This window comes from Thalassophryne amazonica, chromosome 13 (assembly GCF_902500255.1).
Source record: "Thalassophryne amazonica chromosome 13, fThaAma1.1, whole genome shotgun sequence".
Lineage (NCBI taxonomy): Eukaryota > Metazoa > Chordata > Actinopteri > Batrachoidiformes > Batrachoididae > Thalassophryne > Thalassophryne amazonica.
This window is the reverse complement of record NC_047115.1, coordinates 51,704,409-51,720,338: the sequence shown is the minus strand read 5'-3', so window position 1 is coordinate 51,720,338 and position 15,930 is coordinate 51,704,409. Positions and strand designations below refer to the sequence as shown.

General features: G+C 38.7%; 1 protein-coding gene across 3 annotated transcripts in view; it reads left to right on the top strand.

The window, feature by feature from the left end:
* Positions 1-15,930, top strand: part of tasp1 (taspase, threonine aspartase, 1) — a 67,470-nt gene that overhangs the window by 13,714 nt on the left and 37,826 nt on the right. For all 3 annotated transcript variants that reach the window (XM_034184832.1, XM_034184831.1, XM_034184830.1), the window contains exons 9-10: positions 8,577-8,696; positions 9,468-9,546. In XM_034184832.1, the coding sequence (XP_034040723.1) occupies positions 8,577-8,696; positions 9,468-9,546 (199 nt within the window). The remainder of the gene's footprint in view (positions 1-8,576; positions 8,697-9,467; positions 9,547-15,930) is intronic.

Below are 15,930 nucleotides of genomic sequence, written 5' to 3'. Positions count from 1 at the left end.
CAACAGAACCATAGTGTGTGCCTTTGTGTGTGTTTCAGTGTTTAAAGCTGTTGCCTCAGGTTAGGTGATTTGGTTAACTATAGACTGTCGATGTGAGTGAGCATGTGAATGAGTTTGTCTGTCTGTGTTAAGAGCCAAATTTGTTAAAGATCAGACGGGCTGTGATTCAAGCCGACTTGGATTTCAACGAAACATGGCTCAGAGATGGAACCTACCAAGAAATGAACTTTCCCAAAATTTTTGACCAAAAATCAAACAGTGACCTTGGCAGGGGTCATCAAAGTTCAAGGCAAAAATATGCAAAAAACTGATATTTCATTAAATTCCCATCTTTCAAGTGATGTAACATTCAGCGCCATCAAGTCCTACAGCCAATTTAACTATCAAATGACTTATGGAGGCAAACTCTTTCATCTTATATATACATATTACGTTGGGCGTTCAATGGTGCTGAATATAGGGGGCGCTCAAAGTCTGATCATTTTGTGAAATTGGCTGTATTTAAAGCCCCATAACCTTCTGCGCCATCAAGACCCCAACCAAATTTCAATGTTATCAACAAATATAGGCCCTATTCTATCAAATGCAACTGAAAAAAACATCAGGGTCTTGATGGCGCTGGCCACCAGGGGGCGCCAAAGTACTTGACTTGACCAATTTTGAGGATGTTTAATGCCACCTGGTGGCCCGCACCATCAACCTTTTTTAACAAAATTTGCAGGATAAACTAACATCTCTACTTTATATAGGAGTTTGCAGAATTTTGGGGACTCCTCTTATACTGGTTTGATACCCCTTTTTAATCAGGTCATTGAACGCATGCTTCTAACTCAATTGCATGAATTACCACATGAATGCATGTATGATCTGATGATATTTTCTTTTGATTCTTCTTCTCTTATGTACAGTCAATCCAATACGTGTATTGGTATCAGTTGCTATGGCAACAAGCTTGTGAACATCTTCAGTAGTGTTGGCGAGTAGATTGCGCAGTGTTGCGTGACATTTATGCCTGAAAGATTTTTTGAACATTTAAAAATTCTCTTTGCGCAGTTGCACTCGCCAGCACCCCTCTCACGTTCAGTCTACACCAGTTAACAACGGGTTTACTCTCCTGCACGACACAGAGTGTGCAAGTGCGTGCATCAAAGTTGTGCAAGTATCAAAATTGCTCACCCTTAACTGGCTGTGTAAGGGTGAGCATTCAGTTTAGATAATTTAGATCGCTCAGTTAGATAATTTGAGAATTTTTTTTATCTTTTGTATTTTTGTGTTAGAAATGCATAAACAAATTTAACATCTGTGAAATACTAAGTGTTGGAATACTTTTGCAGGGCACCGTACATCCTTGTAGCAAGAGTCAAAACTGGTTAATGTCATTAAGAATGTATACAATTTTAATATTGCAGAAGCAATTTGCTGCTCCCATTTTCCTCCATAAGTTTCTCCATATGTTCAGGAATCTCTTGATCTCAGAGACAATGTGTCCAGAGATGTGACTGTTCTTGCTGGGAAAGTGAATATTTCCACAAGTTTGACCCTTTCACAGCATACAGATACACTTCTGATGGCAGAATATACAAAGTCATTGTAAGCCTGGATCTTAAGGTGTAGTCACACTGTGACAGATTGAGTCAGCTGATTAGTAAGGGATTTAAATAATTTGTCTCATGGCAAAAATCACATAATCTCTTGGTTTCTGTTGGATTTGGGGCTCTGATGGAATGAGTGCACAACTACTGACTGTGGGTGTGTAGTGCTTCTGGACGTGAACAGAAGACTAACAGATAATGCACAAATAAAACTAAAGTCTGCCCGACGTCCACTGGCAAGCTAATGAACAAGTACAGGACAAAATGGTAATTGTGCAACTACCATGGAAGCATGCCATGTAATGTCTGCTCAGAGTTTTGAGCATGCACAAAACATTTGAGGGACTCACCAGACATCAATTGACAACACATTTCACAAATGAGAAGATGATTTGTACAAGATAAAATGGACTTGAAGGGATATCAGAATTTCATATCCATTACTCATACTACTGCTTCATCCGACACAGTGTGACTTGGACTTTAGTTTTGATCCAGGAAAATGGTAAACCTAAATGCTCCGAATCCTCATTCAATTTTTTTTTAAGTGCTGTAATCAGGGCATCCATTGATTCCACAAAGTTCATAGCATCGTCCATTAAGTCAAGGTCTGTAAACCTTTGCAAACTAACAATGGCATCTAAGATGCTAGTTTCCACAATACCACTCAACACCCAGTCCAGCAAAGCATTGAGCAGTGTAGGAGCCACATACATTCGAGATGAATGGCAGTATTCACTGGGAAAACATTAGTGAGTCTGCCCTGTTCTGTTCAGCACTCATAGTACCAGTGTATATGCTGGCTATAATATCCATCCTGTCCCACAAATTCTCTGGATGTCCCAAAGAGTAAATCAGCATAAGCTACAAAGAATCACCACCAATATTCGCTATGTACATTGTTTCAGGATATTTCAAAAAGCTTAATAAGAATTTTTTTTAAAAACTAAAGGGACTATCAAAAAACTTTCAGAAGTGGAATATTGAATTTTAAAAATGCACTACCCATGTAAGACATTAAAATACCATCTGCTCTTCATGCTTACAGGCCCATCAAAGAAAATGGCATACCATCTTGCACAAATGTGTTCCAAAAAAATGATTCATTTGTCTTCAGTTGGTGCAAAGCTTCAGTGCACAATAAGAAAATGGTTTAATGATGGGTTGAGTAGAAAGTAGCTGCGCTCATTCTGATCTTAACTTGGTAGTAATAAAGATGGTGGGAGAGTTTATCTTGGCTACGGTCTGAATTGTGTTAAATGGGCCGCTACGTAATGAATACATTCACTGGATATGTTAAGTTGGATCTGTTTTTGGAACAGTGGTATTGTTTATTTAGTTAAGTTACATTAATTCTCAATATAATTGAATTTCCACAAATGCAAAGAAGTCTAACAACTGAGATCTACTTTTATTTTGACTTATACTTATTATTACTATGTGATGAAATGAACGATTTATGTGTCAAATGGGTCGTCAGTGTAATGGGAGTAAGGCTTGAGTTTACGTTCTTTCTCTATGTTAAACAAACCTGCTGGACCTATTAAGATTAATTAGACGAGACCTTCTGGGGGACTTCAACTGATCTCAGATCAGAATTTAAATGTTCATGTTCACTCTGGTATTACTCTATGGTAAATGGACTGCATTTATATAGCGCTTTTCCATCTGTATCAGACGCTCAAAGCGCTTTACAGTAATGCCTCACATTCACCCCGATGTCAGTGTGCTGCCATACAAGGCACTCACTACACACCGGGAGCAATAGGGGATTAAAGGCCTTGCCCAAGGGCCCTTAGTGATTTTCCAGTCAGGTGGGGATTTGAACCCATGATCTTCTGGACTCAAGCCCAACACCTTAACCACTAGACCATCACCGCACCTCTATGTTACACAGAGTTGGCATTGTGAATATTTTATTCATCAGAATTTGCCAATTTTTGTATAAAGAGTGGTAGTTCATGGTTTTGACCAAAATTACAGCATAAAGTCTGGTTTTAATTGTCATAAATAGTCCCCCCCCCCAAGCAATAAAATGCTTCCATTCTGTGTTCACTTTGGTTATTGATACCTGTGTGGCGATGGTTTATAATAGCATTGTTTAGAGATAGTGTAACATATGTCAGTATTATTTTAATCAGGGTTTTTGGTTTTACTGCTGTTATTTAGTGTGCATTTTCCCCTTATTTAAGGACACTTATAAAGAATAGCAGGATAGTTTTGTGGTGTCGGGAAATAGCTGATTCTCACTCTGTCTGGCATATAGCAATTTTGGATTGGATACAGTGCTGATTTAGGGGAGCATGAGAAAGATGGGACATGCCTTTATCCTCTGCAGACGTTTTAGTGCTGGTTCACTGTGGATTTTCAGATGGTTGTAGGTGTGGCTTTCCATTCATGTATTTTAATAGTCATTTTTCACCGTTACCCTGTGGACCGTCATGATTCACACAGTCTAAATTATGATAATTCCTATGTCATTTCCAAAGAAAACTGCAATCAGGGAAGGAAAACAAATGATTGAAGTTAGGCCACATTTTGGTTAAATATGAATGCCTCAACAAAGTGAATTATAAATTGCTCATACAGTGTATCCAAGGAAGTACATTCTTTTGGCTTCTCCCTTTTTGTTCAGGGTTGCCACAGCAGTGCCGATGTGGGTCTTGCATGTCGATTTGGTATTAGTTTTAAGCCGGATGCCCTTCCTGCCTCAACTCCACATTACAAGTAGAATAGTTACAGGTGATCTTGAACTGGGAACCTTCTGTTTTGGAAGCAAATGGGCTGACCACCTGGCCACCATGCTGCCCATACTGTGCATCCTACATTTTGTAAATTTCCTTTGCCAAAGATGTCTTTGCTTCAGAGTGTGGAGGTTAATTATATTTTCAGTCAGTAATTTACAGTTTCTACTGTCTGTAATTATTTTAATGTCGTGAAAGAGGAACCGTGTTTTCATAGATTCTGTGTCACATAAATACATCCACCCATCAATCCACTATGCATTGAGACTGCAAATAAATTCTGTATAAACACAAGAAATGCAGCAACCATGTGGCTGCATGGTAATAATCAAGGGATCAGTGTTTGAAAAGCAGTGAGCCTTCTTTCATGTAAAAGCTGTGTAGCTGTGCTACAACCACTTAGGAGTAGAGTGGGAAAAAATTTTTTGTGGGAGAAGGTGTACATGGTTACTCTGTGATGAATGGTAACAAGACCATCATATAAACTGTAGTTGTAGCAGAGGAAATATAACTGATATTATAACATTTGAGATTGAAAATACAGTCGAACTCGCGTAATAGTTTCAGGTGGACCAGCGAATTATGTCTGTTATAATCGATATCCGTTATATGTATAAAATGGACAAATCCGTTAAACGTACGAAATGGACAAAGCAGTTATAAGTATCTAACACATTAGTTATAGTCAGGAGCAGGGTTGGGAGGGTTACTTTAAAAATGTATTCCGATACAGTTACTAGTTACCTGTTGAAAAATGTAATCAGTAACGTAATCCAAGTACCATAATATTAAAGTTATGTAATTTGATTACTTTCAATTACTTCTGGATTACTCCAATATCAAATATGCTAATACAGACAAAAGAAACTAAATATAAATAGTTTTGACTACATAGTACAGTTTTATTAAGCAAGCAAACTGTTTCTTTTACATGGCATGCTCTGTTTTACTTTACTTTACTTTACATTATGAATTAAGAGCGCCACAATATTGTTTTAAACACACCCAGTGTTCACCTGCTAAATTTTCAACAAAAAAATGCCAAACAAATGAAGGATAATGAAAACTCAGGCATGTGCGGATGAATTTGTAATTAAAAGTGGCTTTGCAGAACAATATACAAAACAAAAGTCTACTACTTGTTCAGTAAATTCGCACCATGTTTAATATATCAGTCCACTTATTGAACTTTCAAAATAAGAACAAAAGCATAATGAAACCATTAAGTAAATCCTGTCAGTAAGGAGGTTGTGATCGCCATTTTTATTCTGGGCAAGTTAGTGATTTGTGTGCATAGAAGTTCAAGAAACAGGTGGAATATGCGGAAAGCTGCGCATGTTGGCAAAGCCACAAACGGAGGAACAAGGGAGACAATATTTCCTTCCATAAGTAAGTGGTTTTGGTTCTTCTTGTCACTTTGTCCGTGATATTTGGATGATAAACAGCTATATGTTTCCTGCCGTACCTGTGTCGCCCGATGACACGGACCATTAACTCTTCACTTATGTCTAGTTGATATTTTCCACTGCTAGACCAATGTCTAGTTAAAATACTTGTCGTTGGTGATTAAAATTGTTCGACAAGACTGGGGATTTTTTTTAATTTGCACCTTAAAATAATGAGATTATAATGACCCGCGCACTGTGCTGCTCACAGTCACACCCACACATAGAGATGTGTACCCACACCACTGACTTCATGAATGAAACTCAGTCAATAAAGGATAGTAAAAAAAAATATGTATATAAATGTATTGTAATGGTTTTAGGAGCTGCATTGAACAGCAGCTGCAGGACGCCTCAGCTCAGCAGCTTGAACAGCGCAGATCCATGTAACTTTCAACACTAATATTTGGGAATGTGTGTGTGTCAGAGTAAGTTTAATACTTTCCTGACATAATTTAATGTAACTTAATTTTACACTGAAAAAAATGCTACTTTGGATCAACTTAAAAAAATTGATGTAATTTGTTACAGCTAATTTTTTAGTTTCTCACAGTGTATATGTAGGATTTTGTAAAGTAATTCTAGCAGTTTTAAACTGGAAACCACAATTTTTCCATTAGACCAATGTAAATAAGTACTTTGAATGAAGTGCACTGTGTTTCACTTTTTCAGTGTACTGGCTCAATATCTAGGTCAAAATGGCATTTTTTAACACGTATTTGCGAGCATTTTTCTGAGTGTGTCCAGTCGCGGCTCTCCATTGAAAATGCATTAACATCCGGGAACTTCATCAATATTTTGCCCGGTTAGGATAAAATTTTAGCGTAGTGGTAATGTCGCGGGAGCAAAGCGACGGGGGGAGGGGGGCAGCTTTTGAGAATTTAAGTTAAAAATTGGCCATTCTAGGGGTACCCAAAGGGGGAAAAGCCAGGTATGACAGCCCAAGTTCCTTCATCATGTCCAGAAGGCTGGGGAAGTTTGTTGAGTGGGCAATCTCATTCTGGGTTACCAGTACATGGCCCTCAGTGAGGCAGTCGGAGTCCTTGGACATTTTTAAGTCAAGACTTAAAACCTATTTTTATTCTCTTCTTATGAGTAGTTTTTATTTTATGTTTTATTTTTTTTTACTTCTGTTTTTAATTAGGTATTGATTTATTTTTATTTATTTATTTTTATTTTTTATGTTGAACTGCTCAGTGTGAGGCACCTTGAGACGGCTTTTGTTCTAATTTGGTGCTTTATAAGCTGATTAAGTTGAAATTGAACAAAATTTTATTGAGTCTTAAAGTAAATAAATATGAAATTGGTTACTGGATCCTTAAACTCTAGACATAATAAACTCTACATGGTGGATCCTTGATCTCTGGACATAAACAGAAATAAAATCTGTTAGTTTTTGTCAAAGCATTTCCTTTCAGACATTATTATTGGCATGAATGTCTTTCCATACCCATGAGCTGAGCTCTTGCAGATGTGCTGCAGGTCATGTTTATAAAGAATGCAAGACGTCTCATTTTGGGAGGAAAAATGTTTTAGTCGATTGTAGGTTATTGTCTGTATTGCAATATTTGTAAGAGGTGTAATTTTATTTAAAGCGGCGATTTGTTTTGAAGTTATTAATTCCGAGCGGAGAGCCGCGCAGCATTTGAAGCTGTGACAGAATGGAGGCCGATTCTCGTTTCTCGACTGCAACAAGACCAGAGTCCCAGTTAGTGACTTTAATCCACACAAAAGTGACTCATGATATTTTAATGGCTTTCAGAGGGGTGAAGAAGCGGACTTACCGCTTCTGAAGAGCAGTGAATCAAAGAGCCACGATCCATTGAATCGAAGCAATGCTTCAATTCATGCTTCAAACTGGAGTCGCGCTGCAGAAACGGTTGATTACAGACGCTGTACTGAAAATTGTAAGGGGTCCAAAATTCTAGCGTAACGGGCCGTAACGCAAGTTTGCGCTAGCTAGAACCCTGGATAATATCATAAAATGCAATAAAATTGTAATCCTGTGACGTAATCCCCATTTTTACTAAATATACCTGTAATCTGAATACGTCTTTTTTTTCTGTAACTGTAGCGGAATACAGTTACCTTTTTTTGTATCCTAATTACGTAATGCCGTTACATGTATTCCGTTACTCCCCAAGCCTGGTCAGGAGGTGCCCAGTGGTCTGTGGGGAATCCTGAATCGAGACCTGCCTCACTTAATGACCAGGTCAATATTTCGTCTGAATGCCTGCCTTAAATAAGAGCCGGTCTCGCGGGCCGAACGGTTCCCCCTAAAAATTGTCCGCCCTGCCTTCACTGCATATGCGTCATTTTGGATCATCAGCAGCGTAATTTCTGAGTGTCAGCAGCGATTCACCGATTATCACCTCATTTCTGCTTAAAACTGCACTCCATTCGTCGTCTATCTCAGCGACAGATATCTAAAACTTTTGTACAACAATCATTTCCACATAAATTCAGCATCATTTCATAATAAAAGATGGGGGACTCATCAGAGTGCCACAGCAGCACATCTGATTCTGACATGCTGCTGAACCTACATCATTTCGAAGTGTCAGTCGTGAAATGAGGCAATCATCGCCTCACTTTGTCCGATGTGAGCAAAAATCCATTGTATATGGTGTTTATTACATGAAAAACCATACAAAACCACTGGGACTTTTGCTTTTGTCCGGTGAGTGCGAATATTATCCAGTATATACGAAGATGGTTTAGGTGAGTTTTACTGTACTTCCGTTATGAATGCACACCTTTGTTCTTCCTCTCATGTGAGTCCTTCTGAACTGTAGGAAAATCGCTCAGCTTGTCTCGACACAGTTGGAGCCATTGTGGTAGACCTGGACGGGAACGTTGCTGCAGCAGTATCCAGTGGCGGACTTGCCTTGAAACACCCCGGTAGAGTGGGCCAGGTGAACAGGTCTTCTCTTTCTTTTTCTCTTTGTGCATGTAAGCGTGCATGCGCCAATGCCTTTACGAACAACACAGTTGATTTGTCCTTGAAGCAGATCGGAATTTCATAAAAATATTTATTTTCTTTGTTTGGTGATATTTTGAACTCTGGCCATGTTGTCTCACAGTGGTCTATTTACAACCCTAAACCAGAAAATTTGGTATGATATGGAAAATTAAATAAAAAAAAAAGCGACTTCTGTTGACTTTTATTTCATTGCAGACAGTAGGAACCAAAGATATTTCATTTTTTGTGTCATAAACTTAATTTCATTTTTTAATATAGAGCCATTGTTGCATTTAAAGCCTGCACACATTCCAAAAAAGTTGTTAGGGACAGTTTATTGTAAATATGAGGATTATCTTAACTAATCTTTACTTTTACAGTTAGTTTTTTTTTTTTTTTTTTTTTTTTTTTTGAGAGAGAGAAGTTGGGGGCGGGATACATTAACATTTCAAAGTCACTTTTATTAAATACAAATGGTATGGTAATTATAGTAAATCTGTGTCAAGTCAAGCAGTAATCAAAAATTGATAGACCATGCTCGAAGGAGACTAGAGACTCACGAGTCTCCCACTTGTGCTGTGCAAGTCCTGAAATGTAAAGGAGTCTGAGGTCAGTCATTCTCAGGCTCGTGCCAAAGCTTTAATTTTATTGATAAATTGTTTATGTATTCGCTATGTTGATAGATTGGAATTGAAATTTGCTGTTATATGTTTGCTTTTGCCAGGCTGCTCATTATGGTTGTGGATGCTGGGCTGAAAATGCCTGTAATATGAACCCTTATTCTACAGCAGTGAGTACCTCAGGTATTACACAGAACTCTTTCAGTCTAGTCTGTATTGCTGAATGTATTTTCCATGAGTGAAATTTCCCCTCTGTAAATGAATGTTTCCCACTAGCGTACTTTTGATTTGAGATAATATGATTCAGAAAATGAAATGTGACGCTGGCCTCTTTTTAGGCTCAGAGCATCAAGCTTCAAAACCCTGGTCATATGTTCCAGTGGCCTCCAACCATTCCTTCTGAGTGATTTTCATCAGTCATTTACTCAACTGATTGAGTCATCACCCTCTTCGCTGTGTTGCAGAGCTCTTTGAATTTAATGACATTTGACATGAGACCCTTGCTATGGATGTGATGGTAAAATAACCGCAGGGGCAGTGCAATGGAAAACCATTTGGTGAGCTTTAAATACACTTGTAATAGAGCCCAGTATGATTTTTTTTTTTTTTTTTTTTTTTTTTTTTTTTTTGTGAGCCAATACTGATAATGATATTGGGAAGTACATAATTTATGATACCGATATATTTAAAAAATGGCATTGATTCCTAACATCTTGTTGTCAAACCCTTATGGCAAAGAAATGCCATGGAGGCTTGTTTTTGACAGTTCAAACATGAACTTTATTATAAATAACTGCAAATGTAACCCATACCCAACCAACAGACATCACACTGCCTTCTTGTCTATTTTGGCCATTGCCTAGGTTTGGGCATGGTGACCATTTGTCTCTTGCTGCTGTACAACTTCCACTCTGGTTGATAATGAATGGCAGGTGGTCACTTTGCCTCTGTCAATTGTAACTAACGTGGACCAAGGGGTGACGGGGTCCTAGTTTCATTTTAGATGTTTACATTATTTTACTTTGCACACAGAAACAAAATTATATTTAAAACATAAACTACCAGGGTCAAAATTATTAATTCCCAAAATTCTAATACTCAGCTGTGTGTCCTTTTTGCTAGATAACAGCCTGCAGTCATCTGTTGTAGCTTTCAGCAAGTCTCAGACATGTCTCCTGAGGAATCCCAGCCCATTCTTCTTTGGTGAATCTCTCATGCTCTTCCAGATTTGATGGTCTTTTAGCATGGACCTTGGTTGTCAGTTCATCCCACATATTTTCAGTGGGAGTCAAGTCAGAGCTATGTACAGGCCTGTTAATAATATTCCCTTTGGTCTTTTGGAGGTAGTTCTTCACCAAGAGCGACATATGTTTTGGGTCGTTGTCATGTTGGAAGGCAAAGTGATGACCCAGACCCAGTTCTACGGCTGACTGCTTGATGCGTTCTTTCAAAATGTTCACATATCCTTCTTTCTTCATGATTCCTTCCACCTTGAGGAGATTCCCAGTTCCAGACACACTGAAGCATCCCCACAACATGATACTCCCACCGCCGTGTTACTGTGGGGACAGTGTTCTTTGTGTTCTACACCTCTCTCTTCTTTCTCCAAGCGTAAACAATGTTGTTATGACTTCTCGGAGAGCTCTAGTTTTGTCTCATCTGACCAAAGGACATGCTTTCAGTATGCATAAACTTTCTCCAGGTTGTCCTTGGCATACTTCAGTCAGGCTTGAAGGTGTCTCTTCTGCAGGAGTGGACATTTTCTTGGTCTGCAACCTCGCAGTCCATTCCTGTTCAGGGCTGTAGTGATTATCTTCTGTGAGACTATAATTCCTGACTTCGCTAAATGATTCGAGTGTCTTGGCAGTTGTTCTGGGGTATTTAGACACTTCGCTCACTAGACCCCCCCCCCCCCCCCCCCAAGAGTCAGAAATCTTTTACTTTATACATCTCCCAAGCTTGTTCTGTACTGTGTAGCTGTCTTTGAATTTCTTTATTGTACTTCCCACTCCAGTTCTTGACACTTGGAAACGCTGTGATAACTCCTTGTGCTTTGTGAGAATGCTTTGTGCTTTCTGCCTTTATGTTTCATTCATATCAAAGTCTTCTGTATTCTGTACATTGAAATAAATGCAGTCTCTGAGAACAAATGTACAGTAAATGGAAGAATACAGTAATTACCAAGACAGTGGATAAAGGGATAATTAAAAGGTTATGTGCACATCCTTATTGCAGCTCTGGAAATGAGACATATTATATATTGTTGCCTTGACTGAAATGTATAGTTACTCTCACACAGATGATATGTTGTTTGTGGTATTTAGAGGCTGTGTTGCACAGCCACAAACACGTCATACATGGTTGTCAGTGACAGCTTTGGTCAGTACTTTCTTCATCACCTGGCCGGCCCTTACACACCACAAATATGCCACACATGTCATCGATGTGACAGGTTGGAATGCACCAGGTTCCAGCCTGTCACATCGATGACAGATTAGAGGTCTAAATCTATGACAAAATGGGAAAAAAGAGCTAAAGGTGACAAAACATTGACCAGAAATCAGCAGAGGATGCGCTATGTGTAATGCCACTGAACTCTGCACACACGCAGTGGTCACATGATGAAAAGGCTCATGTCAAAGGCCTGGTTGTTTCTCTGCTTTAACATAATGCTGAATGTCACTTAGACAGAAACATCTTTTCCCCTCAGGGCTAGTCTGCCACTTTCAGAGAAGCACTGGCACTCTGCTTGAAGATATTTATACAACTTACACCAGATCACCTTAATTTTTTTTTGTTTGTTTTTTTGTTAAGTCAGATGGCATGTGTTTTTTTTAGCTGAAAAGAACATTACTATTTGTGAGCAGTGTATTCAGAATGTTTGATAGAGGCTTTTTCAGCTTACTTCTTTAGGGTGCATTGGCATTTTATGTGACACTGCTTCTGGGTAACAAAACCTTTTTGATGTGGATCTGTAGCTTAATGCATGTCAGTGTGGATGAACGATTTTATTCTGACAGCCTGAAGCTGCAGTCGTGCACTTTGGTATGGAGCACTGAGACAGCCAGTACTTTCCATGAAAGCTAGAAATAATACTTATCATCAGCATTCTGTCAGAGAAGAAGAAGAGGTTCGTTATTTAGCGTGGGTAGCCAACGAAAATCCGAAGCTTATTTCCAGAAAGGCCACAGCACGTGTCTCTCATCCTCCCTAGCACTCCTGTTGACATGCCCCGTTAGGAGCTGTTTGCAATCAGAAAGCGAGCCCAGATTGCTGGCATCCCAGTCCAACGTGCAAACCATTATGCCACTGCCTTCCTAGAGAATCAGGATTGTGTAACAAAGAAGTTGTGTATGTCAATTCTAAGCAGCGTCATGTTAAAATTGAATGAGTGTGTGAGCCCATAACTGTGAGCCAATGCAGGCGGCCAACTCTTTCCATTCACATGATGTACTCCACTCAAACTTAGTCAATCAGTGCACTGTCGTCCTTGGGCCTCTGTCAGCTGATACTGCAAATACGCTTCCTGATTCATGCTTACTCTGTGTTGATGCAAATCAGTTATTATGTCCCAGCTGATACACTAGCACATGCCTGTGGGGATCTAGATTGGGTAGTGTTTATAATATAATAATAATAATAATTGTGTTTATAATGACTTTACATTTCCAACAAAATCTCAAAAGTTGCTACAACATAAAAATGAACAAACATATTAAATTACACATTAAAAATCTTTCTAAATAAAATGCCTTTAGCTGCTTTTTAAAAGACTCCACAGACTGTGGCGCTCTCAGGTGCTGGGGCAGGGCGTTCCAAAGTCATTACAACATAGGTAGCTGACATTTTACAAGGATGGTAATAAATTAGGCAAAGTTTCTATAATGAGTTGTAATGGTGTGTGAGTCAAGAGTGTTTATTGGACCTTAGAGCTAAATAGTTTTTAGAGGAAGAACTCAGCCCTTTTTTTCCTGTTAATTATGTAATTTTTTTTAAACGTTAATTTGCTGTCTTAATGTATTTATAAATTATTTTTGTTCTTATTATCATATATGTACTATTATCTGTACTAATATCTGGGTGGCGCGGGTCCCGCTTGCTGCAGCCTTCACCCACTTTACCTCAATTCGGATGACAGACTGCTTCAGGTTTAGTGCACATAAACAATGTCAAATGTATATGTGTTGTCTTTAATTCTGATGCGTGCCATTATTACGGTAAGTAATAATTGTGGATTAATTGCTGTATCTTGTCTGAGGTAATTGGAGTGTAAATATAATTTCATTGTTGTTGCATTCGTGTAATGACAATGACAATAAATCTCACAATATTATTATTATTATTGGTTCTATTTTGTCATTGATTTTTAAATGGACCACAATGGAATACATGTTTTCACCTTCATCCTTGTATGGTTACATATTTACAATTATATTATGTACTTACTTTGAACTTACTAAATAAAATCACTCATGCCTAATGTACACAGATGCCACTTGGCTTTTAATATATCAATGATTTACCACCTCTTCCTGGAATGGCATGTGAGTCCAGAATGTAATTATCAAATGTCCAATGTTCAGTGTTGTTAGCTAATATCTGTAGTTTCTCCAAAAACATTAGTTCCTATCAGTGTTCCTTTTTGGTGGTGTTCCGTCCTTGACCCAAAATACATACGTATACAAAACAGCAATGTCAGCCCTCACCAGTTTGTTTGTGATCAAAGGTTATAGCACACACACGTATGCACGCACGTATACATGTACACAGACCTCACTTTGATTGTAACATATTGTGGTAAGCTGCGTGGAAGAAAGAAAACCGAGTCAGAGCTTGATGACTTTTCTGCATTCTGACCCAAGCAGGTGCTTTATTTTTTTCACACTCACAACAGAGACCGTGGCGGGAAACCATCAAACGCAGTACACTTCCCACTCATGGTAATGCAACATGACACTTAGCTAAACTGACTAAACCAATTGAACCTACAAAAGCACAGGTCAATGACACTAACAACACTGTTAACTAACATGAACCACAATAACAACTTTGAAAACACCAAACTCCCATGGTGCATTGCAGCACAACATCCTTTGTTCACAGCTAATATCTGTAATTTCTCCAAAAATATTAGTCCTGTCAACTTTCTGTTATCTCAGCATTCATCCTTGACCCAATATACATAAGCATCCCAAACGGTACATGTCAGTTCTCCCCAGTTTTTCAGTGACTGAAGCCACACACAGAGGCCACTTGACTATTTTATATATATATACCGTATTTTCCGGACTATAAGTCGCACTTTTTTACATGTTTTGGCCGGGGGTGCGACCTATACTCCGGTGCGACTTATAAATGAAAACATATACCGGTAGGATCTCAATTAATTTACTGTAACAAACAATTTTACGTGACAGAGTCGATCTATGTTTTAAAATGGCCACCGGAAAAGGAAATGCAATGCATCATGGGCACTGTAGTATGACGGCCATCCTATAGTTCACGCTGGTCGCAATAACCAATCAGAGAACAGAACTTTGGATGCGTATTCCTCACCTCACCCACAGCGTGTGAAGCTGACGAACTCGGTGCTTGCTGTTATTCCGGCTTGGCGAACAGAACAGCTTCAACCCTTGGATATCAATGTGAGCAGAGTGTTTAAGTTGACGCTGAGAGCTGCATTGGGTGAGCGACGGCGGAGGATTAGCGTCTCCACTTGGAAGGAGCTGGATCGACACCGCTGGGAGGTCATGAGCTGCGCAGGTAGGCGCTGCATGGTTCGGCTCGCAATGTGGTCTGCAAAATACAAACATATCCGTAGGTAAAATGCAGCTCACGAGAGGGCACTCGAGGCTTGTGTGACTGTTCCTGCGACTTCTGACTACCATAGAAAAATAAAAATTTTAACGTTACTGATAACATAACAAGACAACGGAGAAGGCCCGAAAAAATGCCACCAAAAAGAAAATCATACTCTGCAGATTACAAGTTGCGACTGGTGAATATGCATCCGAAAACGGTAGCCGTCACAATATTATCATCTGAACTTTTCATGTTAACATACCTGTATGTCCATGGGACTTATAGTCCAGTGGACCTTATTTATGGTTATTTTCTTTTATAATGGATAAAGTGGCTGGTGCGACTATACTCCGGTGCGACTTATTTATGGTTGTTTTCTTTATAATGGATAAAGTGGCTGGTGCGACTTATACTCCGGTGCGACTTATAGTCCGGAAAATACGGTATATATGTATGTATGTATGTATGTATGTATGTATGTGTATATGGATGGATGTATGTGTATATGGATGGATGTATGTATGTGTATATGGATGGATGTATGTATGTGTATATGGATGGATGTATGTATATATGGATGTATGTATGTATATATATGGATGTATGTATGTATGTATATATATATGGATGTATGTATGTATATATATGGATGTATGTATGTATATATATATGGATGTATGTATGTATATATATGGATGGATGTATGTATGTATATATGGATGTATGTATATATATGGATGGATGTATGTATATATATATGGATGT